Raw genomic sequence first — 27,104 nt, 5'->3', positions numbered from 1 at the left:
CCAGATGTGAGATTTCTTACTTCCTAACACATGAAGAATTTATTTTAAGTTGAGAAAGAGTCCAGGAAAAAATGCTGGAGATGGGGCAGAAGGCTCATTCAGTATGTCCTACAGGCTCTCTGTAGTCTCCTTGTCTGTGTTTTCTCAGGCCATCTTTAAAATGCTTTAAAGGTGAAAAGTATTTAATTCCTGCCCTCTGTCCTCTCCGCTACTTCATACGTTTTGGTATCCAGATCTCAGTCTGATGGGAACTAACCTTCAAAACTAGAAGTTTTACCCTTTTGCTTATTTTAAACTGTTAAGATGCTAGGTTACGGAAAAAAAAAAAAAATCCAAATTAAAACCCCAAGAACTCTTTTATCAGGATACAAGCCTTTATTACAAATACCAGTAGTTCAGAGAGGTGCTGAACTGTTGTCATACAGTACAGTAGTAGGACTGGATGAGGAATATCTTGAAGGCTTTCAAAGTTACATAACTGAAAAACAGAAACTAAATACCCCTATTTCTACATAAACAGGAGTATTTCAAATATCAGTTCTCAGTAGGTCAGTTCTTGTGTGGGTTTTAACAAGAAAACAGAATGTTACACTCAGCAAAGCATTTGGATGTGCCCGATGACCCAAACTGAAGGCAGGACTTTGAAATGCAAGAAGAGTCACTGAACTATCTGCAGAAATCTGCCAGAGGGGTTCACTGAACATCCTCCCTGGCATTTCTGCGTCCATTTAGCACCAGGTTACAGCTAAACATCAAGTCTTCTATGGCTAAGATAATATGTTGTTAATAGTATTTCAGCAATACACATTTTAACAGCATTTCTGCCCTATTAACTTGCCTTTAGTTACACTTCCTCTAAATACACAGGAGCATTTAATAAGCCACTTGATCATGTATTACACTCCTAATTTAGAATACTACGTTCATAATTCTCACTGAAGTTCTGTTACATTTGTGAAATTATGCAGAAATCTTTAAAAATTCATCTTGAAGTTGTGTTCTTTCATGAAGCTCCATTTCCTTTTTTCTGGCATTTCTTCCAAAATTAAGCTTGTGAAATTCCTTTTTGATTTCCAGAAAAGATTTGTTTTTTGTCTCAGGAATTATGAGGAAGATGAAAGCAGCAACAAAGAAGCACTCCAGTAAGAACACCACAAAACAATACTGCTGCAGTCCATTCTGAAAATAAATGTGATTGCAACATATTTCAAGTGTAATAGTAGGTTTGAGAAAATAAGCTTTTTGTTTCCACTTACACTTAACATTGCTGCTCAGATATTTTTTAAAAAGAGTCATTCAACCTATTCTTTACCTGTAACTTTTTTAAATTTTGGTTTTTAGATAAAAAACTGTCAAGTGCTGTGCAATTACTGGGTAGACTTTTATTTTAAAAATAAGATAAACCATTTAAGCACTAAAAAATCCACAATCTAAAGAGAAGTCAACATTTGATACTTAGCTGTCACATATTTTAAGATTATATAATTTAAGTTTTTATTAATGTTATTCAAAAACTGTCTTACTGACAGAGCAGAGCTGAACCATGAAGAAAGGACAGGCATATCCAGATACCCTGATGCATGCTGTTCCTGTGGGTTTTGCTGTCAAGAATATGTGCTAAAACTAAAAATACAAAGCTGGAGATGAAAGCCTATCTTGCCTTTCCTAATAATCTTCTGTTTACAGAACTCTGTCAGTTCTCAGAGGTGACACACTGGCCACAGGTACTACCTCAACTTTACTTTGCTATAAAAGCAGAAGGCACTATTAAGAAATGTTTTATCTAGATCTCGGTATCTGATTAAATTTTTCTGGTTTTGATACTTTCTCTCTTTTTTTAATCTGAACATTAACATTGCCCCCTAGTGCATTCCTTTCACTTTTCATTTATCATGTTATACTGGGGTTTGTGCTATGTAAAAAATATGTTTAAGAGGGACTGGATGTAGTTAAACTCATTTGAGGGGCAATGTGCATCCTGGTCAGGTGTCAGTAATGTATAAAGTGTATATAATACAATATAAGCAATGGGAACCTGGGAGCAGATGAAATGGGTGGTGAGACCATTAGGAAATTGTGCTGTGCATACTTACCACTATAAAGGGAAAGAGCATTCCAATTGTGAAGAAACTAATCCAGCTCACAGTCCCTGCAATCATCTGGGCAGCAGGACGTGAGGACTGTACAAATAACTCAGCTGTCAGGGTGTTTGTTATGCCACCTGCGGATGGTTCAAAAACAGAACAGAGAATTGTGCTAAAAGTCCATTTGAGGTATTTCCAATGCTAGAAAAAATTGACTTGTTTTTGAATATGCCATTAGCTGATCTGTTATGATTCCTAACAGCACAGTTCTTAGACTACTACCCTTGCAGGAAGTGTCCCACTAAAACACAGCCCCATTTCAGCAGCACTGATCAGGCAGCAGGCCCCTTCTGATAAGTGTACAACCCCTCTGCTCTGAAGGGCAGAACTAAGCCCTCCTTCTCACGTAGCTGCCCCAGAAGTGTGCATGGTAAGCCTCAGCTGCAGGCTACAGCATGGCCTCACTTGGGTTCCTCATCCAGAGCAGCAGCAGCTGTGCTGCAAAGGCTTCCTGCCTGTGTGACACCCCCACCCCTCCCAGACCTTACAGCACTCGCACACGCATTCCTGTGCAATACCTGGTCCCAACCCAAAGCTCAAGATGAAGGCAAACACACACGTCATGCTCATGTAAGGCACCCAGGAGTACAGCTCCTGAAACAGAAGACAATGAGAAGGTTTAGTTCAGATTTTGATAATCCGGTTTTAAAGTCTGGTTTAACAGTTGTATTTCCTTTTGTATTTTATTGCAACTAAGACCAGCAGTCTTTCATTACTCTTTTACAACTAATTTATGTAACAGTACTGCTTCAGAGAAATTAAATAGTGTTCATTCAATAATTTTTACTAAATTGTATCATAGAGTTATGTAATTGTAGTGTGGTCTGGGTTGGAGGGGACTTTAAAGCTCATCCCACTCCACACCCTGCCAAGGGCAGGGACATCTTCAACTACCCCAGGTTGCTCCAAGCCCTGTCCAGCCTGGCCTTGGACACTTCAAGGATGGGGCAGCCACAGCTTCTCTGGGCACCCTGTGCGAGGGCCTCCACACCCTCACAGAGAAGAATTTCTTCCTGATACCTAATCTAACCCTACTCTCTTTCAGTTTAAACCCATTCCCCCGTATCGTGTCACTACGTGCCCTTTTCACTCCTTAGTCATATCATGTAATAGGAACGAGTCCTTTAACCTGGTAAGTCAGAGAGAAGGTCAGAACAGTGCACCAGAGCGTCATGAGGACATAACCCCCAATGATAAGGCATCTTCTTCCCACATGGTCTATCAGTAAACCCTGTGGACAAGATACAATCTTCTGTTAATATACTGATCTAATTTTTACCAATATCCTTCAAGAAGAATCATTACTCTTTATACTGGGAGGTAGAACAAATTGCTCCTTACACAAGAGAGGGCTGTGAGACATTCACAAATTCCAGTGCCGAGTGTTACATATGGGATTTTTTCTGCCAAGATCCCAGCTTGTTCAAAAACGTAAGTTGCATAGAAATAAATCTACAACAGAAAAAAAACCAAAACAACCAAACAATGAGGTTTTTCTGGTATTTAAAACATTGTCTGGAAACAAAGTCATGTTCATACTAAACATACAGATCAATATATTTTATATTGTGAGTTACTAATTCAACATAAGCAGCAATAACAATCTATTAAATTCATGTCTAAGTAAACATATTGATATCATAAAAGCAAATAGGATTGTTCAAGTTCCTGAACATGCTTTATATTCTTAAACCAGACACACTGGGATAAGCTGATCCACCTTTAATTACTTTTTCAGAAGAATGTAAAGACAATTATCAAGTCATTCTTTGAACAAGTTTGCATACCAGAAACAAAGAAATGAGAAAAAAATGAAAAAAAAAATAATGCAAGGATATTCTTTCCCACCTATCCCATTTCTCTGAGCTTCTCTATGTGGATCCTTTGTGTTAATAAATGGTTGAAAAACAGGTGGAACTTAAATAATTATTTAAGCTCTTTGTTCATATGAAATCTTACAGCATTAATGCCACTGAGCTGTTGGCCCATTGTCATCACAATGACAGTGATGAGCTGCCATCTCACACCACGGTCAGTGAATAATTGCCAGGGTTTCTTGGGTTTCTCCCCATCTAAGGCAAAACATTCTTGCTGGATGTCTTCCATCTCCCTTCGATACTCTGAAGAACCATGAAATCGCTTCAAAGCTAAAAACAGAAAAAAATAATTTATGTTTACCTATTAACCACAACTCCTGGGAAATCATCCTTCCATAATAACCTGGCTTTTGCTAGGATATGAAAACTTTGCTTCATGACTTGTTTGCTCCTTGCTGATTTTTCAACATTTTTTGCTGTGGTGGATTTGAAGAATTCTGTGGCATTTCTTTGCTTCTTTTTAGAGGAATATCTGACCTTGAAATATTCACCAAGCAAAATATTTTGTATCTGAACCTCAGACTTTCAAATAGTCTTCTCCTTAAAGGACACTCTTACCAGTTCGAAATGTTTTGCTTAAATTCTAGGTAGATACTGAGTCCTTTGTTATGGCCCTGACTTTAATGTTGCCAGTGGGATGCAGCTAGTGAGCAAAGACAATAAATCCTTCTCCTAAGGCAAATGGAAGTCATTTGGATCCCAAACTACAATCTTTACAAATGGTCCTAAAACTTAGAGAGTATACAGCATCAGTTCCTTTAAAATCTTCATGATTAAATATATTTCAAGTGACAATTTGTCTTCCTAAGGCCAACAGTAGGACTTTTGATGATCCTGATAGCTAAGTTTCCACTAAGAGTAACCAGCTTGAAGCTCCAGTCAATGAAATTATATTCAAAACAGGATAATAAAGTTTTGTTCATAACTCATTATAGGCTCCTGAGTTCCACAATCCCTTTTTCCATATAAGCTCATTGGAGGAAAAACATGAGCCAAAAAGATGATATAACTGCTGTGTGGATAAAGATAAAAGGAGAATCTGGAACCCAGTATACCCACTGTACCCTTCTGAAGAACAGAAAGTATAGATGCTGGATATTACCTTTGGCACAGCTCAGCTCATCACCTCTGTCAATAAGAAGGTATCTGGGACTTTCAGGAAACCATGGAAGGAATAAAAGCTGGGCAAATGCTGGAACACAGCTGCTGGATAGCAACAGAGGCAAATGCTTTTCTCCACCTAATAATTCTCTGTGAGAAATGTGGAAAAAGAAGGCAAAGAAAAGTAATAATTAGCTATTGGTTACTATGTACTGCAGTCTCTGTTCTTGGAACTTCTAAGTTCCAGCTGGATGAAGGCCCTAGCAACTCCCTGTGATCACACAGGGAACAAAAACAGTGGTGGTGCTACGATACTGAAACACGAATCCTTTGCTCTCAAGTCCTGTCTTGCCAACATCCACTGTCTCCAGCAAGAAATTGGCAGAAAACATGAACTCAGCACAAATGCACATGCTTTACTGATGCTCTTCTGGTGACCCATCTAAACTGAGACTACTTCCCTGTGGAGACAGCACTGATGGCTGGCAGTTGTAGGAATGAGGTGACCCAAGCAGGATTTTCTTCTTCCAGGGGAACCTTGTGTGAATTCTAATGCTACAATGGCACAAGGAATGTTCTGCAATGAGTGGTAGGAAATTGGAGTTCTTTACATGGGAGTAACACAAAACAGGAAATAAAAAAAAAGCATTTCTTGCCTCAAACCAATTATTTGTCCTGTCAGAATTCCCCCAGTCAGAAAGATGGAAGTCCCCATGGCCAAGCCACCTCTTAGATGTTTTGGGGCAAACTCCCCAATATAAAGAGGCTGCACACAGAACCCAATACCTGCAAGTAAATGGAAAAACATTTTCCTATCAATCAAAATTGCTTTGCAAAGAGTTGCTAAACCAAAACACATAGGAAATGGGACTTAATTAATTTCCTATTAATTGAGCTGTCTTCAGATTCCAAGCTAAACTACAGAACATTTTCATCATTAACACGTGTCATAAAACCTAAAGGATCAGAAGTAACAATAATTTATCATTCACCATAGTTTATTGATAGTAGGAATAAGAAGTCATTCACCTGAATTTATGCCGATCAAAAACCTTCCAGCAATCAGTAACTCAAACAATCCTGTAGGAAAACTGATCCCCATTAAAATGGAGGCTAGTATTGCTATAACATTATTCATCAAAAGAGCTCCTTTCCTAAAGAGGAGGAGGAACAAAATAATAATAATAATAATAATAATAATAATAATAATATACAACCACAGAACAAATAAACAAAAAACTATTAAAACAAAAAACCCCCCAAAACAAAAAACAGCACACCCTAACCAGACATTAAGGAAATCTGCAATAACGTGGTTTTTTAAACAGTTTTCCTTTCTGATAATGTGGGGAAAAAATGGGCTTTATACTGAAGAAACATGCTATTTCCTGGAAACCCAGATATCTGATACAACTGCTCATGTTTTTTAAAATGTTTAAACATAAGAATAATGCCTGACCAGGTAGGAATGGGGTCTGTTCATTTAAACACATGAAGTGCAACAGATGAAGCAGCATGTCCTTACTGGCACAAGGGCTGCAAATGTGTCGGCGGGGGGCGGGGATCTCATGTTTTCACCACACTCTGTGTGCATTCTCCTACTCAGATTGCAGTAAATGTAATGCAAAGACTAAAGTCAAAGGTCATAATTCAGGGCTCATCCTTGAAAGTCACATTGGAATAAACTGTAAAATTCTACTAGAAAACTCAGTTTTAAAGTGAAAAAATATGTATGGGCACCCAAGGTACTCTTTTCTCCCACTCTTTTTCCATTTATTGACTTTCCATTTCTGGGGGAAGGTAGGAAAAGCAAATATGTTTCTATATGCCTGCTGCTGCAACTGACCTGCCCAGCCGGATTGCCATGCTGCCTCCAATCAGGGCTCCACACAGGCCTCCAAGGGAAAAGACAGAAGCAATGACAGACCAAAGAAAGGTCAGCAAATTTGGATTTAGTTCCTTGTGATAACGACTACTCCAGGTCTCATTTAAGAACTTGTGTATATGCTGCAGTAGAAAAGAGTGATGAATGTGTAGCATTTTATACAGCCCTACAGCACAGCAATACAAATAACTTGCATCCCAATCCTGAGAACCAGTTCTGGGAGTTAACAAGAGGTATCATCTGACTGGCAGAATCTTCCTTGACCACAAGGAAGACCTTGTGTTTCCTACTCCCCACACACCTCAAAGGCCGCTGAGCAGCTTTGCTTTGTGCCCTGCCTCAGGTACTGCACCAGCAGAAAAACACCACCCTGACGTGCACTGCCACGAGAGAGCTCTGAGGTCTTTCTGAACAAGGAGGGGAACAGGGTGGATGGTCGGCCCTACCGTTTTCAGAAACATCTCAGAGCACAGAGGCCTTGCAACCTAATAAATTTTACTGTCAGGGGACTCATTCTGACACTTGATCTAAATCTCCCTGCCTTAGTGTAATCCAAGAAGTCATAGTAAAATCCCTTTTTCAACTCTAATAATACTCCACCTTTTTTATAGTATTCAGGTGCCAGAACTTTTAAGCTGTTATTCCACATGCTTGGTTTTCTAAAATTTGCCTTTAGAAACTCTTGAACTGACGTATCTGTAATCAGAGGCTCCTGTTCTTCACCTGCAAATGAAGACTACAGAAGAACAAACTCCTTGGACTCTCCCTCTGTTCCCAGCATATAATATGTTCTTTCACAAACAGCTTCTTTTAAGCTTTGCAAAAAGCATACAGTATTGTAGCAAATTTCGTGTTCACAGTTTCCCAAGCAAATAAATCAGCTGGTGGCAAAAAATTACACCCATTACTTTCACAAGATCATTTGCTCATATCCTTGAGTCATCTGCAAAATATGCAGAATCCTGGAGGCCATAGCAAAGAATGCACAAGTAAGAAGCGAAAATACCTACGAGTTACTCAGCCACTACAGATGCAACTGTTTATCTCTCTAAGATCGTTTTCAGTAACCTGTCTTGTGAAGGACAACTGTTAACTGTCCTTTCTCCCTGTTACCCAGTGATAGAAAGAATGGGAATGGCTCAAAGCTGTGTCAGGGAGGTTTAAACTTGACATTTGGAGAAACAGTGGGGATACCCTACAGAAAGGGTGGTCAAAGAGAGGAACAGGCTTCCTAGACAAGTGGTCAATGCTCCAAGGGCATTTGGACAATGCCATTAGTAACATGCTTTAACTTTTGGTCAGCCCTGAAGTGGGCAGTTGAACTAGATGGTCATTGTAGGTCTCTTCCAGCTGAAAATGTTCTGTTCTACCCATAATGTTCTGGGCTATTTTAATAACTGAAAAACGTAATACTTATTCAGTTAATCCTTCTAATAATAAAGGTATTTACGTGGCCTATTTGGCACTTTTGTCTGACACAGAATACCTCTGATGGGAGGTACTCACAAACAAATTCACATGAAACCACGTGGGAAATTAACAAGATTCCTTCATATGAGAGGAAGACTGCTTTAGTTCCCACTGCGATCACAACAAAAGCACATTTGGCCTCTTGGCCGAGTTCAGACAGGAAACAGGCCCGTGAAGAAAAGATAAGCTTTTACCTGCGTGGGTGCATTGATAATAGAGACATTGTACCCATACTGAAAGGTCCCTCCAATTCCAACAGCACAAACAGCCAGGAACAAGGTCCAGCTGGGGAGCTAGGGAACAAAAGAAAGTCATGGGCATGAAAAGAGATAGGACCGTGAGCCCACAAAGGTGTAATATCTAAAAGAAAATTATGGTGAAATACATAATGTATTTAGTTTTGAGCAGTGAAAGTATTTGTTTAAAAAACTGCATGAATTCCCAAACACCTGCAGCAGGAGAAGCATTTCAGGCTGGCTTTGGCCATGATCATTAACAGCCTTTAGAAATACCACAATTACAAGTCTCCAGATTAAGTGTATGCAACAAAACCATTACAACTTTTATTGGAAACTGAGTAAATGCTTTTTACATAAACCACACTGCTCACAGTGTCTGTTTTTAATGAAAGAATGCTACAACTGTTTATGTTTGGTGTTAGAGACATAACGACTCAGTATAAGAATTAACCAAATCCCAATTTTTGTGAGTCTCATTTTAACCAGGATGTGAGAAGTAACAATATTTTATTTCCCTTGAAACAATATTTTAAGTCCCTAAAATGATCACTCAATGTCTGCAAGTTGGCAGGTGCAAAGCCTCAGTACCTCAATCACAATAATTTGTTCACTGACAATAATATTCAATTTAAAGTTTATTGGCACATTGGCATGTATTTTTTAAATTTTTCAATATCTATGACCTAGTTACATTCTCAAATCAGTATTTACAAACTAAAATTCATAGATTCACAGATTCACAATGTCTCCTATATTAAAGGCACTTCACAGTGATCAAATTTCCCCTTCCTTCATATATAAAGACTGCACATATTTCTTTCGATAAACCTGTACTCCCTGAATTTCTCATTGTAAGGTATGTAGGCTAATTCTTCATCATTCTCATTCTTGGTCCAGTTCCCAGAAATGTTGAGTTATTCCAGATACTGTACTGTATTCTGAAAGAGCTGTCTCCTTCCTAAAGATAATTCATCAAAACTTACTTCCTTCCTTCATGACTGAAATTTGCAAGTTGAAATGGATCTTATTAAAGTAAAATCCAAGTGACATTTCCTTCCGGTTTCCAAGTATAAAAAGTTGTTCTCTGAATGTCAACCAAAACAATGAATTGAGAGTAGTAAGTAAGGGCTGCAGTGTGTATGGTAGAAAAAAATAAAACTTGATGTGATAAAATACTGCACAGTCAGACCCTTTATTAACCAAGTACTATAAACCTATTTTGTGTGTCTTATGGCTCTAGCCTGGAATCTAGAAGAGACAGAAAATAAACAAACAAACAACCCAAAATCATTAACATCTATCACATAACTTAGGTTTTGTTATGACAGAGCTTTTGTTCTTCCTGCTCAAATCAGCTGGGCTCGTGACACTGGCATGCTGTCTCACACTGGAGCTTGGAGAGAGCACAGATAACAGCCTCACATGTTCTGTCAGCTATTGAACTCCTGACAGTTTAGAAGTGTGTTCTCCTCAGAAACACGACACAAAATTCAATTTGTATTCAATGTAAAACATGAGAATCAAGAAACTGCTTTTATAGCTTCCACTTTCTAACACAGCTAGGTGTCTAAGGAAAGCACAAAACTTCATGAATCTAATCATGTAATATATTTCTATTCGAAAGCTAACACGAAATACCCGCACATTTCACATTTGTACATCACTGCTAAAACGACAAACTCCCTGCAGGATCCACCTTCAGAGGCCAGGATGGTTCTGCTTACCTTGCAGGGCGAGCTAGACCCTCTGAGCAGGGGCTGGTGCTCCATTCTGAGCATGGGTTGATTTAGATTTCCTTTGCAAAATTTAGTAAACTACGTTACAGAAAAAAAAAGGTGCCAAAGAACTTAAGTTACTAATGTATTAGGACACAGCTTTACTTCTGTGTTGGTTTGTGGGTGGTTGTTTTTTTTTCCCCCGCCCACTGAGACTCTCCTCAACAGTTCAGAACTTTTTTGTGACACGGATGTCCAACTTCGGTAAAGCCTCACAGCAGCCGCAGGGAGCTTTCCCACCTCTTAACACTGTGTACATGCATTGTCCTTCTCTAACTTCGCGCAGAACCCGCACCCGCAGCCTCCCGCAACAAAACACAAGGACGGGCGGTTACCGTGTGCCTGGGTGCCATCCCTCCCTCCTGCCGACCGGAGCTCAGCTCCGCTCGCCACCTCCCCGAGGCCGCCTGAGCTCCTCAGCTGACCGGGATTTGCCTGCCGGGCCGTGCCCGCCCCGCTGCGGGGATTAGGCCGGACCACGGAGAAGAGCGGGGCTGTCCCGGCCCCCTCACGGCCATGGCGGGGACCCCGCTCCGACTGCACCTCCCACAGCACCCGGGACTACAACTCCCAGAGGTCCCAGGGTGCCCGGGACTACAGCTCCCACAGTGCTCGCGGGTCCTTATCCGATCGCGGCGAAAGGCCTGGAAGGAGCTGGGCTGTAGCGGCGGCTGCAGCCGCGGGCCTGGCTCGGCCCGGCTTTCGTGCGTGGCTCCTGCGGGAGCTCTCGGGCAGGGCCGGCGCGTCGCGCAGCGCGGATTGCGGCGTTGATGTGCGCTTTCTGCCCCGCAGCAGGAAATGGCAGCGCTAGGCAGATCCTGCCACGGTATCCCGGCGGGCTCGGCCGTGGAGCTCCCCGCGGCTCCGGCCGCTGCCCCGGACCGCCACGGCCCGCAGCCCTTAGTCGGCAGCCACGGCCGTCTGCAGCCGCCCGGGATGGTCATGGCAGGGATCGGAAACGACGGCGCCGATGGATCCTCCGGTCTCTGTCTGCAGAGCAGCTTCGACCTGGCCTCCCTGGCCGCGCTCGGGAGCCACAGCGAGGGGCTTACGGTGGCCCCGGTGAGCTCCTTCAGCAGGAGCCGCAGCCAGTAAGTGCCGGAGCCGTTCCCGCAGGGCCGCGGCCGGAGCACCGGCAGCGGGAAACCGCGGCGGGCGCTTTGCGAGGCGGCTGGAATTTGTTTCCTTGTAGCAGTGTTGCACTGGTGGGAGGTTAAATTGTACTCGTCTTAGGACCTTGAAGCTGGCTGGTGGGGGATAAAGGAGCCTTTTAAAAGGCAAGAACGGTGATCGAGTGTACTAGCATCTTCGCACACTTTCAAAGTCATGTATTTTTTTCTGGTTTTTTTTGTAAATTTTTATCTTTCTTATATGTGAGCACAAAAATCTTAAATTATTCTGTAAGACATTGAGTTTTGATCACATTTGAGTATGTCCCTGTGATACAGTGTATTACGAGACTCGAGCTGGATCATGTGTTGTTTCTTGAAGCATTTGAATTTTAGCAACAATTGGTCTTGCCCCTTGTGGAAAAATAAATAACATAAAGGAGAAGAAATTAGCATGGAAGAAGTTCAGAGAACTGAGCAATTACAGCCGCCTTTGACTTCCTTTGGAACAAAGTGGTCATTTATTGTTCCAAACTTTTACTCCCTTCAGAGCTGGTGACATACTGTGACTGTTGATCTTAGCTGAAATTTTTAAAGGGAGGAAAATATTTGAAAATATCAGTGTAATCAGAAGATACAATTTGAAGCTAAGTAACTGTTTTTCTTTTGTAGTGTCTCTGTGCGATGTGGAAAGAAGCATAAGCTAGAAGAAGAGGCAGAAGGGTAAATTAATTTGTCTTTTATAGCCTGAAAAATCCTGATTTGCTTTTTGTTTTGTAAAAGATTTGAGCACATCTCACCTACAGTAGAAACAGGAAGGAAATCTATCATTGTTTCCATTTGGAACTCTTCCCTTGAATTGCACATGAGCCCGAATGCATTTCTGTTACCTAATTAATTGTGTGGCACTGATTCTCCTGAGTAGGTACTCACATTTTACTAAGAGCAATGTACATTTATTTTCTTTGTTGAGGTTGCATTGCCATAGTGTGTCAAAGCTGCTGAAACACGTTTTGTATAACATTTGTTCCTGTAGAATGCCACATTTCTTTTTTGACAATTGTAAACTTACTTTGTTTCCTAGCTGTCCTGTGCGGAAGAAGAGACTGACAGGAGCCAAAAATTGCCCTTTGAATCCCAACACTGAAGAATGGATTCTTTGTGCAGGTCAGCAGGCAGCTGGGGAGGTAGCAAGTCAGTATGGTGGCAGCGGTCCTGAAACTGCCATGTTAGAAATTCCCTGTGAAGAAATGGATCAGACAATGGGGGAACAGCAATGCGAGGTTGCTCGCAGGAAACTTCAGGAAATTGAGGACAGGTAAATGCAGGGATTGAGTAGCCTGGCTTTGCTGAGCTTTCCCTTTTTTGGTGGGCATTTAGGGGTAAATCTAGCCCTTAGCAGTGTGATAACACTGCTGTAAATCTCAGGTGAACCTGCTGTTCAAATGATTTCGTTTTAGGCTGCCTATGGTCCTGTGAGTCTTTAGGCTGATAATGTGAAATGAAATTGAGGGTGCTAGAGCAGGAGATGCTGAGTAAATAGCACCCTGCTCACAGTCATTGTGCAGCTTTAATACACCATAATGGGGTTTAGTGCTCTTCTGTGAGCATCCAGAGCTCAAATTCCAACAGTTACCTGCTCAGACTTGAGCTCAGTTTTTTTCAATCAACCGCAGCTTGTTCTGTGATTAATTCTTAAAATAGATGTGAATTTGTCAGTGTAGAGAGTAGCACGAACCAGAGAGGTCTCTCTGCACATATGCAGTAAGGCTGAGATTCTTCTTGCTGGTGGTGTGATGTGGGGTAATGGGGTGGCTATAGACAGTCTACTGTAGTCATTTAATAAATTTCCTATGCATTCTGGCCCTTGAAAGATTTCTGGGAATGGCATGTGTATGTATCAGTTGATTGCAGTTGAGCTGGTATTCCAAAATATCTAAAATGACCACTGCAGATGATAAGAAAAGCCAAAAGTTACAGGAATTGAAAAACAAGTTTGTTTTGTAGATTATTCCATAGATGATGCATGAGGAGAAGCAAGGTGCTGTTAGACTGTTATTTTTTTCATGGATAAATCAGAGTAGTGAAGTATGTCTCTATTATCTGTTTATGTCTGCCTTGGGCCCCTTGGAGGATTGTTCCCTGTTCCCAGCTACTCTGCTAAATTTTCTATAAAAGGTTTACCAAAATCAAAGGAGATGCTTCCATTTGTTCTAAACGCTTCAACAACTTGTGCCAATTTAATCTCAGAAACTGGTGCAATGTTGTGAAAAGTGAAGCACTGTTTTCAGTACCTTGGCAATCATTCTCAAAGCCCAGTTATGGGGAATTGAGAAGGTAAAGCTACTGCATAGCTGAGACTCACCTGTGTAATGTGACTGAATGGTACAGTTTGCCCTGGAGGGAATTTGTTTATTTTCTCTCAGTGTATGTCTGCACTGACAGGGCTGGGATAACACAGAGATAACCAAGCTAGCTCAGGTACCAGAAGTGGCATTGCTGCTCCAGTGGCTTTTTGTGGTAAGAGTCCTTCTCAGGGTATTTTGGCCCAAGAGAGGCTTGTGTTAACATGGCCCTGCTGCTTCTGGTACCCAGCCTAGGTCAGAGATCTGCACAGAGCAGAGCACGTAGATGTGACTATAGTCTGCAGTGGATGTGCCTGATAACAGTATGCTCAATAGTGTTTATCTCCCTCTTCCCCCTCCATTCCTAGGATAATTGATGAAGATGAGGAAGTTCATGCTGATGGAAATGTTAGCAATCTGCCCACTCTTATCCTGTCAGATACCCTTAAAAAAGGGATGAAGAGGGATTTTGGTGAAGTCCTGACAAAGAAAATAATAGAATCTATGTAAGTTTTGGAGGAAATCATGGTGCTATGTAGCTAACATGTGCAAATGAAAAGAGAGACCTCGTTTCATGTTTATGGAGATGTCCTTAATTACTGCATGATGCAGCCAGCATTGTATAACAGACCATTCACCTGGTTAAAAATGGGAAAAACTGTCCTAATGTAACAAAAGAAATAAGTGTAACTATAGTGGTCATCAAGTGTCTGTTTTGTACTCCTCATTTCTACAGATTGAAATTTGTTGAGTGAACCATTATAAGTTTCGTTTTTATGTATATGAATTTTCAAAATGAGAAGGTCCTGAAGTGTGACCAACAGTGGTCAAGTTTAGTGCAAAAAAGAGAGAAAATACAGGGTTAGAACTAGAAATAATGGAACTGGTTAGGGAAGAGGAAATTTAATAGGGGGGTAAAAAAGGCTTATATTTTCTGGAATACAGTTCCAAGCTAGCTCAAAAGATGATGATACAGGTCTTCTGCATTTAATAGATGTGCTTTGAGAACTTAAATTTTACTGAACCTCCATCCTTTCTAGGAGCCGTCCTTCTATGGAGCTGGTGCTTTGGAAACCTCTTCCTGAATTTATGACAGATAAACTGAAGTCTGTTTCTGTTAAAAACTTCAAGCAGCAAAGTACAGAAGGGTGTCAAGCTAAGCAGCCATCCCCAAGAGCTCCTTTTGACCCACAGACTGAAACGTTCCCTGGATCGCAACAGACTGCCATGTCTCCAGATCCATATGCTAGTTTGGGAATATCTGGGTGTGCAGAAGAAGAAATGGAGTTGTAGATGCCAGATTTTAGACTGGAAGTGGTGAGCTTCTGATGCTTATTGTTGGTGGTTTTTTATTTTTTTTTTTCTGGTTTGATGTGTGAATCTGAAGTTATATTATTTGGTTTTTGTTTTCTTACTAACCATCATAAGGACATGGTTTGGCCAGGAAACACTCTTAAAATTTCTGTGTTCCAATCTGTTAAATATTCTTACTTTTACTGAAAAGATAATTTAGAGGCCTTTGGAACAGGGAAGTAGCTTTCCATCTTGCTTAATGGTGAAATACCCTCTTAATTGCCCTTGGTAAAGTATAAAATCCAAATACTGAATGTAACTGTGGCTTAAGCCACACCTTTCTCTTACTGAGCCATTAAGACCGGTGCACATACTATGCTTGGCCATTTGGTTTAATTTGAATTACAAAAGGGTATGTAAAGGAAGAAATACCTAGTAATCTAGTATTGGATAGAAGAGCAATTCCTCTGGTAGTACAGCTTTTCACACCATCTTATGTTTGGACTTGATGTAAACTCAAATGTAGAAATTGTACAATCTGTGGGGTGGTAGGGAAGGAATGTTACAGCTGAGCATTAGTCTTTGCTTTTTAGAAAGTAAAGCCGGTGCTTATAACTTGCAGGATACCTGCTCACTTCAGTCATCTTTGGTTCATTGGCTTCTAAATTTTATTTGTGGGTTTTTTATGTCCTCCCCAAACAATGCAAAGTCTGGAGAAAAGTGGTTCTCAGCAAAGAGATTCACATTTTACATTGTGCTGAGATTCTTTTGATGCATTGAGTCGGAAAGTCAGTTGAAGACAGTGTAGCTTTTGATGAAATGAATGGCATCCTTTAATTTGGATAAACATGGTAAATAAATCAGATACCAGGGAGCTGCTTGCTGCCATAAAGAGGGTCAAATGCTTGATTATTGTCTGTAACCGAGTCCCAGCCTTTGAGACTGCTGGCATTGGTGGTGAAGTAAAGGAGATGCCTGTCTTCTTTCTGAGAGAATCTAGACTTAAAATTTAAGCCACAGTATGTGCCAATAATGTAGTGTCACATTTTTTTATACAGATGTATGCCAAAAGAGTTTTCTACCCTGAGCAGGGTGCCAAGAAAAGGAATCCACAATTGCTTGTACCTTTTCTCAGTGCACAGCAGTTCCTTATGCTTGAGGTTCTTTGACTTGTTGAAGCGTTTTATCTTTTGTTCGTAAGTCCTTGAGCTTTCTCAGAGATACCTGAATTGAGGCTTTTCCTAAGAAATTCCTTTCCAAGTAATAGGTTCTGTTCAGAGTCCTACATCCCAATCTGGTTTTGACATCTTGCTGACATGAAGGAGCAAGTACACAGTAATGCAGCTGCTCACATAAGAAAATCTACTCTTCCTTTGCACAGCTGAGATAATCTTTGTGATGATACTCCTTACTGTTGAATAACCCATAGCTGAAAGTTTAAAATCAAGCTTCTCTTTTTGCAGTCATCCTTTATTTCCTTTTGGTTGTTCAGAAGATATCCCTGTTTGTTAAACCCTGTTTATCTTGCTGCTTTTGTTGAAGGTTGTCTGAAATTTCCTGTCTCTTGATAAAACATTTCAGAGCTTCACTAAAAACACTCCAACATTTCATTAGGTATTACTCTGGAAACCAGTATGCACCTGTACTTATTCTGGAAGGTTTATTAAGTTGAAGAACATGTGCAGTGTATCTTGTTATAATGTCTAATTTCATTTCAGGGTCTGCTATAAATCTCTCGCATGAACTGTGCAGAATTTCTTATGTATTATTAAGCTGCTGAATGTGCTTAAAACCTACAGCCTTTGACTCACTCCAGTGTCTGAGTAGAGTGTAAAGCAACACAGTTTGGAGAAGGCTGTAGTCACTGCAGGTAGAAAACGTGGTGCCTCCAAGTAAGGAACTGGTTTTCAGCTTGCTGGATTATAGTAAAAGTTCAAGGTTGGAAGTATTTTAGGTGAAAGCTCTGAATCCTAAATAAACTGAAAAGAAAGAAGGAAAATTTCAAAAATGTGATGAAACCATCTCAGTGACACTAAAATTGCAACAGAAGATGTAAAAAATTGTAGGAGGCCTAAAGACATCAAATGATGCAGTTGTTTTCCTCTTAAAACCACCAGATTGCATATCAGATTTGCAGAATAAGAAATTGTTGTAGATGGCTTTTAAGCACATGTTTTTTCCTGCTAGGTTTGTACCAAAGGTTGTCCTTCCTCTTAATTCAGTGTCGATAGGGCATCACTGACCTGTTACCTGCTATCTAAAACAAGAATATAGTGGTGCACTATTGACAAAGACCATGAGATGGAGAAAAATTGTCTTAAGAATTTTGCTTTGACAGAAAACATTTGCTTTCATTTTTTCACAACGCATTTCTGCCCTTGTGAAAGGAGACAGTGGGGTTGATTAAACTGATGGAAGAGTGGGCTAGAGTGGGAACCAACTGTCAGGAGCACTGAGCAAGGTCCTCACTACAGCAATCACTTGTAGAGGGTGATTGGATGAGAGATCAAGCTGTGGGCATTTACAGACTTCTGTATTTGTGAGTTTCATTTGTTGTTGTCTTCATTAAAAGACTTTTATTAATGCTGTTCACAAACGGGATGGCAGATGCGATGCAGTATTAGGAGAAACCTTATTTTGAAATACAGAAGATGCGATTCTGGTCTGTCTTCTCTTGGGACCAAATCACCCTTTGTATGTCAGTTTTCAATAAATTTTCTAAAATATTTTTTAGATGGCTGTTTCATTCCTGATAAGAGTGAAAAAACCTTGGGAGCCTATGTCCAATCCTTCTTCTTCTGGCTTAAGGAGATTGAATTTAACTATGTCATCTCAAAGGCATGTCCCTTTTTTCCTTCACAGTATTCAGCAGGACAAGGGAAGGCAACAGCTGGGTAGAATAAACCTGAAGCTGCCAGAAAGGAAGAGTTGTTTTAATTCTGTCACAACCCAAAGGCCTCTGGCAAAGCAGTAGGGGTACCAAGAAGTGCTGCTGTAGTTTGTGCTTTCAGATCTTTCATTTTACTTCAGAATAAAATTATTCAGAACTAAGCAAGCTAGGTATTATTAAATTGTAAAAAAACTTGAGAGTTTTAAAACAAATTCAGATTTTAATAATTTTGTTGGAGTATAACACTTTGCTTTTCTGTTTACCATCTTCTGTTCAAGAGTTTTTGAAACAGCTGAAGGAAAAAAGGTTGGCGTGGTAGACCAGTATTGCCTTTGCTTTTAGGACAGAAAAATAGCACTTCCAATTTGTATTAAAAAAAACCAAAAACAAACCAGTCTTTTCTAGGCAGGGCCAAACATTGATTTACTTATATTGTCCCTTGGGCAATGGTGCTTCAGTGCAGAGGAAAGGAACGGTGTGAAAGCCAGCCCATGTAAGATTGTGTAAGGTTCTCCTGGCTGGCGGTTGTGAGGGGGGTGTGGCTGGGAGATCATAAGGACTGGAGGAGTATCCCAGTTACGGGGCCAACCCTGTGGTGAGGTACAGAATTTATTTTGGTATGGGCTTGGAACTGGACTTTTAGTTATTCCAGGCCCTGTGTCTTGTATCAGTTAGCTAGAGCAGATGTATGGCTTCTGTCATGGATCATTTATGTGAACCACAGCGTCTGGATCCCTGTGTCTGAGCCAAGTAGGACTCCAGGAGACTGAGCAACTGGAAAGCAGTAGCCTGCAGGAAACATGCTGCAATGATGAAAGCTGCTGCCCTCTGCTACCCTTCCCCTGCTGCCCCAGCTTTGCCTGGCTTTAGTTTAACTTGGCAGCTCTCATCTACAGGAAGAGCTCAGATTACAGATCCACAGTTCAGAGTTTAGATTCTCACACTTTAATCTGGGGAAGTTCACCGTAGTGCATTTATTTAAAAACCCCCCTCAATCTGCCTTGGTAGCACTTAGTGGACATGATTCTAGTGGAAAATACTAGTGCTTATTGGAATTCAGAATAGTATTAGGCTTCTAGATGCCAAACAAGAACTAGTTCTGTGTTTTTAGTGGAAGAGATCTCAAATATTAACAGCTTGTCTTGGGCCCCAGCGCTCGTAGTAAGTCAGGACAAAGCATGCCAGGATATAACTGTTAAGTTGAAAAAGGGGAAGCAAAACAGTGTAAAGACCATGTTCTTGAGCATTTGTCTCCTGTGCTTAACAACGTTGAAATGGTAACACAGCCCATGTTCTAGTGTGATGGAAAAGGACACTAACTTCTTAATAACACACACACTTCTTAATAACAACACACTTGGATTTTTTTAGCCGTTGAAAATCGCTTGCTCGTGGTTGCCACGAGGGGCTGGGGCCCCGTGGAAGGTGGGTGGGGGCTGCAGGTGGGGCCGCTGCTGGCAGGCTGGCCCTGCTCAGGAGCCACGGGGAACAGACCCTGCCAGGAATCATCTGCTTCACCCCTGACACTGCCCTCACACTCCACCCCGGACACGGTCACTGTGAAGTGCCTGGGGAGAAGCCAGGAACAGGCTGTACCTGCAGAGACTCAGTCCCAAACATCAAATTCTCAGGAACACACACACTTCCTGCAAGTACTGCAGTACCAAACAGAGCCACTTCCATCAATTACTATGTTTACTCACATATTGCACTACTTAAGAAGGGAATTTAATGTCATACAAAGTTCCAATAATGCTAACAAAAAGTAATGCAAAACTACAGATCAAATCCTCTCTTCTGTTTTGTTTTCTGGACTCGCAACAATTTATTTGATAAGTCTTGCAGCCATCCCTGTTCCCCACCTTGAAAGTAAAGCAACTTATTCTCTAACTGCTTGGATTTTCAATCTAAATTTGTTTTACTATACACCTGTAATCTTTACTTCTATCTACTATTCCGATAGAATCCTTCATTACAAACTAGGTTACCCAAGCTTGTAATCCAAAGCAGTCCTATCACCTTTAATATTAGTGACTGAAACACCTCTGGTTTTCTTTCCTTTCCTGCCCCAAGTTATTTTTGCCAAAATTGAATGCAAAACATGAAATAGTACTGAAACCAAGAACAGCTGCACCAACACCTGCAACAGCTCCCTTAATTTCAATATAAAATTTCAGTTTCTTCTGCCTCTCCAAGTCATTTTAATATTGTAATACTGGAGCAAATGGACATGGACAATGAGGAGTTGTGCTGTGGTATTTGAAATTAGCTCCTGACAAGTTCATTTGATGCTTCAGGATTTCCAGTGGTAACACAGAATCTGCAACCTTTTTCACACTATGCCTGTCTCGTACCCACCTCCCTTCGGACTGAGCATTTTGGACAGCATTGCTGGCCACCACGGTGCCACCACTGCCATGACTTCTGAATACTCAAAACTTGAAGCTCATGCCACCTGCCTGCCTTATAGAGGCTGAAGGTCTTGCTCTAGTGGCTCTGGCCTTCACACAAACCTCTCTATCACATCCAGTGCCCCCAAAAGGAAACTGAAGCATCCAGCTGCAGACACCATATGAGCACTGCTCATCAATGCATTGTGGCAGGATGAGACACCGAGAGACCTAAACTTAAATTCTCCAAGGCCCAGATACTGTCCCCTCCCCACTGAGTTCTGAGGCACAAAAAGGTCAGTGAGCTGCACTGCATTTTAATTGCAACAATACAGTTAAATATTAAATGGAGAAAGCAACTCTACATAGCAAATGGAAAAGAAGCATTTAGTGAAGCTGTAAGACTTAGAGATTATTAAGGTTCAGCCCAGTTGTCAATACATGAATATCCCACTTAAGTTTCTGGTGTTAAAATTTTAACCTAAAACCAAAACATTTTCGGGTTCATACAGAGTTAGCAAGTTACTGAGAAATAAACCTGCCTCTCTCCTAAGCCAACACTGATTGGGGGGAAGCCAGGGCAGGACAGAACACCCCAGGCTTTTTCATACCATCACGCCATCTACTAGCATGGGTAAAAATTAGCAACACTTTTCTGAATGGACTTGATTTTCCCCACACACACCCCTCAAAGGGGCATATGCTGGTATCTTGCCAGGACAGTTATCCAAGGGGAGTTAACACTACCAGGTTAGACACTGATGAGCTGGGGAAAGAGTTCCTTGGCAAAACTATCCTCCCACGCATGGTCAGTGCCAAGCGGAGACGATGTATCACTGAAGGGCGACAGGGATCCTTCATACCCAGAGTCACTACAGCCATCCAACAAGTAGCTTGAGGCTTCAAGATTATGACAGGAAGAAAGCAGATGAGAAATGCCCAGTTCAGGCATGAAGCTGTCTACAGGTTCCTTCTTCACAGACACTGGGACCTCAGCGATAGCCTTGTCGTCAGATGAAGAGAGATTTTCTTTCTCAATTTTCACTAGCATATTGGTTTGGTTGCCCATTTCAACAGGAATCTCCACTACCAGGGGTTTTGTATACACGTGATCAAACCTTATGAGTTCATTAATGGCTTCCAGCTTAGCTGATGGGGACCCCAAAGAGGGAGACAGGGCGGTTGGTATGGAATTTGTTTCTCCAGAGATCTCTTCCTCCAGCTTTTCCAGGCACGTTGACTCTGAATCAGCATATCTGAGAAACATCTCTGGGTCCAGACTGTCCAGAAAGCCCAATAGGAGATCAGACTGCAAAATGAAATACTATTTTAGAAGGACAGTTTATTTCTGTTACAGCCAAACACCAAACACGGCATCTATTAAACCCCATGTGGAAGTTAAAATACACTAATGCAATTACAGTTGCTTTCCCAAGAACAATGGTTAATGCAATTACTTATCTTGCAGAAATTCACAGAATCTGCCAGGTCAGAAGTGACCACACTAGATCACATCTGGTCCAACTTCCCTGCTCAAGCAGAGTCATCCTAGAGCACATGGCACAGTATTGCACCCAGATGGTTCTTGACTATGTCCAGTGAGGGAGACTCCACACCCTCCTGGGCAGTCTGTTCCAGAGCACACTCATTCTTTGTCCATCATACACGCATTTGAGATTCACAGCCACTATTAGAAGCTCCTTGAGATCTTGTACCCATCAAGTACAAACACCACTGTGCCTGCCAGCTACACAAAGCATAGACCAAAACCTGGCTTAGGCAGACCTGCACATGACCAAAGCTGTGGGGGCTGGGTTTTTTCATGTGGGTGTTGTTGAACTCCTGTACTCACTGGATACAGCCTAACAGCTGTTCTGAGCCACAGGTATGACATTCCAAAACTTGGAAAACAAACCAACTGTAAATGGAAATCATCACATGATTTAACATCAGAAAGTTATAACACTAGTCTTAAACCTACAGTGGTTCCAAATTTCATGGACAGTTTGTATAGGACTTGATGCTCACCTCAGAGTCTGAAGAGTCACTGCCACCAGAATCCATGTGGAAGCTATCAGAAATGGTGACTGCTGGGCCTGCACCTGCTGCAGAGGAACACGTAGTCTGAGTGCTGCGGACTCAGCGGACCCGGTCACCAGTCTAATCTCATCCACCTGGGATTCCTTCACAACCTGTACCAAGACAAAAAAACTCAAGTCACTGCAAATGTTCTTGCAGGCAGTACAGGACATAATCTTGAAGATCATGATTTTTCTGCAAAGGTTTCCTTCATTAAATTCTCTGTTTACTTGTTCTGTAGAAACCTGAAGGTAAGACCACTTCCAAAGTTAACTGAACCTACCATATACTTGCGTATTTCTTTTATTTGCCACTTTGAAATGAAAGCCTCACCCTCTCCCCCACAACTCCTGTTCTCATGAGACACGCCTATGTGACTATAACAGCTTCTACTTCACTTCTATAACGAGACACAGAAAAGCAGATAAAACTGTCTTAAACCAGCTTGGAACTAGTCAGCTTTCTACCTCCCACACTACGAGTGGCACCCATTTCGACTTGGCAGCTGCTGAGTTTCAGGAGAGCCTCCATTTGGAGGACAAAGGTATTTCCGGCAACCGTGCCCACAGCACCGAGGTTACCCCGGGAGGGAGCGGGCCAGCTCTGCCCAAGCAGGGGGCGGACACAGCAGCAGCGCGGCTCACCTGGAACTTGTCACCCTCCTCCTCCTCCGTCTTCAGAGCATCTAAACCCAGGCGGCAGCGGAGCTCCTGGTTCTCCCGCACGAGGTTACACGTCCTTTCCCGCAAGAGCTGGTTTTCCCGCAGCAGCTTCTGGTTCTGCAAAGAGCCGTGAGGCAGGGAGACCGCTCATTACCACGTCCTCCTCCTCCAACCCCTTACCTCCCCCAGCCCCTTACCTCCTCCTCCAGCTCCACCACCTGCTGCTCCAGCTCTGTCATCCGCGCCTTCTTCCTGTCGCGGGCACTCTGGGCCGCCACGCGGTTCTTCAGCTTCCTGCGGGGCAGAGCGGCCATCAGCGCGACGGGAAAGCCGGAGCCTTCCCACCCACCGCCACCCTCCACTCACCTGCGCAGCGCCTTCTCCTCCGGGCTCAGATGCGTGAGCCGCTGCCGCTTGCGGGCCGGCTGCGTGGTCTCCATGCCCGGGAGGCCGGCGTCGGCTCCTGCCGGCAGGACAACAGAGAGATGCCGGGCAGCCGCGGGGCCGGGAGCCTCGGCCGCTTTGCTGGGGATGAGGAGCAGCCGCGGGGCCGCGGCACCGGGCAGCGCGGCCATAGCGGAACGGGAGGACGGCGCACACGCTGCCCGGCGTCACCAGCGCGGCCGGCTGCGCCCCGCCCGCATTTCTACCATCGTGGCTCTCGCTCATTGGCTGGGGGCGTGACGTCACGGGAGGCAGAGCCCGTGATTGGCCCGAGGCCGAGAGCAAGGGGGGAAGCGAATTGCATCAGACAAGGGGGCGCTCGGTGGGGCGCTGGCGCGCGGCGGGGGGCGGGGCTTGCGGAGGGCGGGAGGGGCCGCGGGTCTGGGGCCGTGAGGGGCCGTGAGGGGCCGTGAGGGGCCGCCCTGGCTGCCCGGGCCGTGCTCGCCCGCGGTGGCGGTCGCCAAAGTTGAGCAGTGCCTTGAGGAGGCGGTGAACCGGGCCTGGCATGGCGATGCAGCTGAAATCTCTCTCTGGTCTCCTTTCCGGAGCCGGTCTGTCACAAGCAGTCCTAAGCAGAATCCTGGGGAACACAAGTGCCAAGAGTGGAGCTGTAGCAGATGCCATGAGAATGGGCTAAAAACGGGCTAAGAAGACCGTAAAAGCAGTGAGGTTAGTGATTGATGAGTGGAAGTTGCAGGAGATTGGGCAGAAATCCCTCAGGGGTGTCACACCGCTGCCCGCAGCCTGTTCCCGAGGAGCAGCAGTGCTGTGTAAGGAGTGAAGTGAGCATTTCTGTGGTGTCTGACGAAGAAAATCACCCTGCCGCGATGGGTTGGTGTCAGATCTGATAGATCGTGGGTTCAGACAAATAAAAGTTTTGTAGGTAGAAAGCCTCGAAATACTGTGCCCATGGGGGAATGCAGGTGTTCAGCAAGCTCCCAACAGCAGCGCACAGCCATGCAGGGCAGCGAGGGTGTTTGAGCTGCCGACAGCTCCGTGCCTGAAGCTTTCCAAGTTTCCACTTGTGACAGTTGCCAACGACCTGAATAGTTATGAAATGTCGAGACTTTGGCTGCTCACAATTGTTTCTGAAAGCCGTTTGTACATTGATTTTAAATTAGTTGAGATGTTAAACACTAAAGGAAAAACATGAGCTTTAGAAGATCAAAGACACTGGTGTGCTGGTTTGGCATTACTCCAGCATTGGAGTTCTGCCAGGCTTTCATGATACAGAGAACAAACTGCATTTGTAAGCTTGTGTTTGTTCTTTTCTTATGCACTGCAGCATGACATTGAGCTAAGGCTGAAAGTTCATCTTTCTACTTTGACACCTTTGTGAAAAATATGGCAATTTTTCGATAAGCCTTTTAATCAAAGTGCAAAAAATTGTTTGTTCTGGTCCTGCTAAGCCCCTTAGATGCTGGCCATTGAAAACTATCTGCTTCTCTTTTGTGTGTCTCTTCTGGATTTGGACTCATGTTTCTTCTGTAATTCTAATTCCCAATTTAAAGTGTTACTGTTTTCTACCCAAATGTAGGTTCAGTATTAATAACTGCTTCAGATTTCAGACATCCATTTCAAGTTGCCCTTACCTGCAAGAAAACTGTTGAACAGCTGCCTTGCATTGCTGATTTGTAATATTTACAGCTATACTGGTGAGATCTGATTTATCATGCTACGTTTTGTCATAAAGATCTCCAGATGTCTTGGTATTTTGACTGAAGAAAAACCCTAACTTTCTGTCTGCAGGTAATTTAATTTTCCTATTCAATTTTATATCGAACCAGAGCCCATGTAAAGCACGTTTCCTTTTGCAACAAACACTTGTGATCATGAATAAACCACAGAAGTGCAGGGACATACATGCTAGTAGTGGTGCCTGAGCTGCTTCGCAGCGATGTGTAAACCAGACACAAAAGTGGAAGCTGCCCTTGGCACCGGTGGTGTCCATTGTTACTGAATAGAATAAGGGCATCCATTAGCATGTCTGGTGTTGGCAGTAGTAGCTAGCAAAAGAAGGGCATGACACCCTGCATTCTAGTCCTGTTGAATAGTTTTAGTAGTACTAAGACTAGCTCTGGTGCCGTTGCTGAGAATATATTTAGGCTCACAAATATTACGTTACTACCATTAGGATACATAAAGAGTTTTATTAAATATATGCTTGAGTTACTGGGTAAAAGAGTGCCAACGAAAAGGCCCATAAAGCTGGTGTTGCACTGTGACACCCTTCCAGAGAGTTTTAATGAAAAAGCTTCAAGTTTAATTCTTATTTCCAGTTTTTTTCCCCTTCACTGTTTACACATTCCGGTCTTTGTATTTTTCTTTTTTTCAGTCATTGGATTTAATCCTGTGATCCGTGTGACTCAAGAATGCTTCTCACCCTGCCTTTCACCCCGCTGGGGAGTTCAGCACTAGCACCTAGGATGTGCCAATGAGGATACTCTTGGCTGTCCTGCCAGAAACGACATTAGTTCCTGCTAAAATAACTTTATGTTCCAGGTGGCCCACCCATCAGAGGAAATAATTTTGTTTAACGAAGGTGGAGAGGCTTTGCTCTTGTGTAATATCAGATACAGAGAAAGAAATGTGTGTTGAATGTTATCTACATATGAAAAAAAGGAGGGAGGTAAAATAGAAGAAGGGGGTGTAGAGAAAAGATTAACTGACAATCATAATCTGAGAGAGAGATTGCTTTGCCAAATGTATGTCTGAAAATACTTGGAAAGTGGCCCGGGCCCCCAAGTTCTTGACAGCAGCTGGAGTGTTCCCATACCTGTATCAATAGCTGATTAAATGAGAAGAGAACCTGTTTTGCACCCTAAAGGTGATTCAAAACCTGTAAAGTATACTCATTTTGCTTATTCTTAAATTTTGTCATTACACACTGGGATTCAGGAGCGCATCTTTCAGAGTTTTAGTGCTCTCAGTCTCAGGGCATATGCAGAATCTGTATCCTCTGGCTACTGCATGGAACTGCCACCCTGCCTGAAGCTTACCTTGGAACTTTTTTGGGCAGTTCAGTTCCATTGCCCACATTCAAAGAGGTTGTGCCCTATTCCAGGTTTAATGGTAGCTTAGTAGCAATAAATTTCAATGCAGTACCTCGGAAAAAGGGAGATGGGAATCACACTGCCCAAAGGCCAGTTGTAGATGCATGTGTAGCAACTGATTAACTTGATTTTTAGACAGTGTGAACCTGCATTGTGGCCTTCCTCTGTAGTGACCCCTTTGCATCACAGATTTTTTGGCAACAAAATCATCTCATGTTTCACAGCTTCTAACATTTTGTGTCTGTCATTCCTTTTTTTATTGTTACAGAATACAAGATGGGAGATTTTTCTTAAAATGATAATGATATATTGTCTTTTAAAGAGTGATAACAGTAAATTTGAGATCAA

At 42.6% G+C, this 27,104-nt stretch overlaps 3 protein-coding genes and 1 long non-coding RNA gene across 11 annotated transcripts; 2 read left to right on the top strand and 2 right to left on the bottom strand.

Moving 5' to 3' along the window:
* Nucleotides 1-353: 353 nt before the first annotated feature.
* Nucleotides 354-11,042, bottom strand: LOC116453271 (solute carrier family 2, facilitated glucose transporter member 11-like). Of its 7 annotated transcripts, none has more exons than XM_032128538.1 (13): nt 10,827-11,042; nt 10,441-10,511; nt 8,672-8,770; nt 6,969-7,129; nt 6,152-6,276; nt 5,779-5,908; nt 5,124-5,272; nt 4,104-4,291; nt 3,486-3,596; nt 3,274-3,375; nt 2,663-2,738; nt 2,094-2,221; nt 354-1,179 (listed from the first exon to the last, which is right to left on the bottom strand). In XM_032128538.1, exons 2-13 carry the CDS (start codon nt 10,492-10,494, stop codon nt 961-963), a joined length of 1,542 nt encoding a protein of 513 aa, XP_031984429.1. In that variant the 5' UTR covers nt 10,495-10,511; nt 10,827-11,042; the 3' UTR covers nt 354-960. The 7 variants fall into 7 exon arrangements, with proteins under 7 accessions (XP_031984429.1, XP_031984422.1, XP_031984423.1 ...); XM_032128531.1 differs by having other exon boundaries at nt 10,441-10,530; nt 10,827-10,944; XM_032128532.1 differs by lacking the exon at nt 10,441-10,511 and having other exon boundaries at nt 10,827-10,944.
* A 47-nt stretch (nt 11,043-11,089) lies between these two features.
* CCDC117 (coiled-coil domain containing 117) lies at nt 11,090-17,971 on the top strand. 2 transcript variants are annotated; one of them, XM_032128540.1, is made up of 5 exons: nt 11,100-11,582; nt 12,273-12,323; nt 12,685-12,918; nt 14,314-14,451; nt 14,986-17,971. In XM_032128540.1, exons 1-5 carry the CDS (start codon nt 11,290-11,292, stop codon nt 15,236-15,238), a joined length of 969 nt encoding a protein of 322 aa, XP_031984431.1. In that variant the 5' UTR covers nt 11,100-11,289; the 3' UTR covers nt 15,239-17,971. The 2 variants fall into 2 exon arrangements, with proteins under 2 accessions (XP_031984432.1, XP_031984431.1); XM_032128541.1 differs by lacking the exon at nt 14,314-14,451 and having other exon boundaries at nt 11,090-11,582.
* Nucleotides 17,972-19,805: 1,834 nt separating this feature from the next.
* XBP1 (X-box binding protein 1) lies at nt 19,806-23,892 on the bottom strand. Its single transcript, XM_032128539.1, is given in 6 exon segments — nt 19,806-21,827; nt 22,547-22,654; nt 22,657-22,710; nt 23,242-23,376; nt 23,457-23,553; nt 23,626-23,892. Coding segments are annotated over 6 exon segments (1,161 nt in total). The 5' UTR covers nt 23,835-23,892; the 3' UTR covers nt 19,806-21,269.
* Nucleotides 23,893-24,087: 195 nt separating this feature from the next.
* On the top strand, nt 24,088-26,515 carry LOC116453193. The gene is made up of 2 exons (XR_004243706.1): nt 24,088-25,452; nt 26,039-26,515. It is a non-coding gene; the product is annotated as an uncharacterized LOC116453193 (long non-coding RNA).
* The last annotated feature ends 589 nt before the right edge of the window (nt 26,516-27,104 follow it).

Source organism: Corvus moneduloides, chromosome 18, assembly GCF_009650955.1.
Source record: "Corvus moneduloides isolate bCorMon1 chromosome 18, bCorMon1.pri, whole genome shotgun sequence".
Taxonomy (NCBI): Eukaryota; Metazoa; Chordata; class Aves; order Passeriformes; family Corvidae; genus Corvus; species Corvus moneduloides.
Note: the sequence above shows the minus strand (reverse complement) of the source record. Positions and strands in the feature narration are given on the sequence as shown.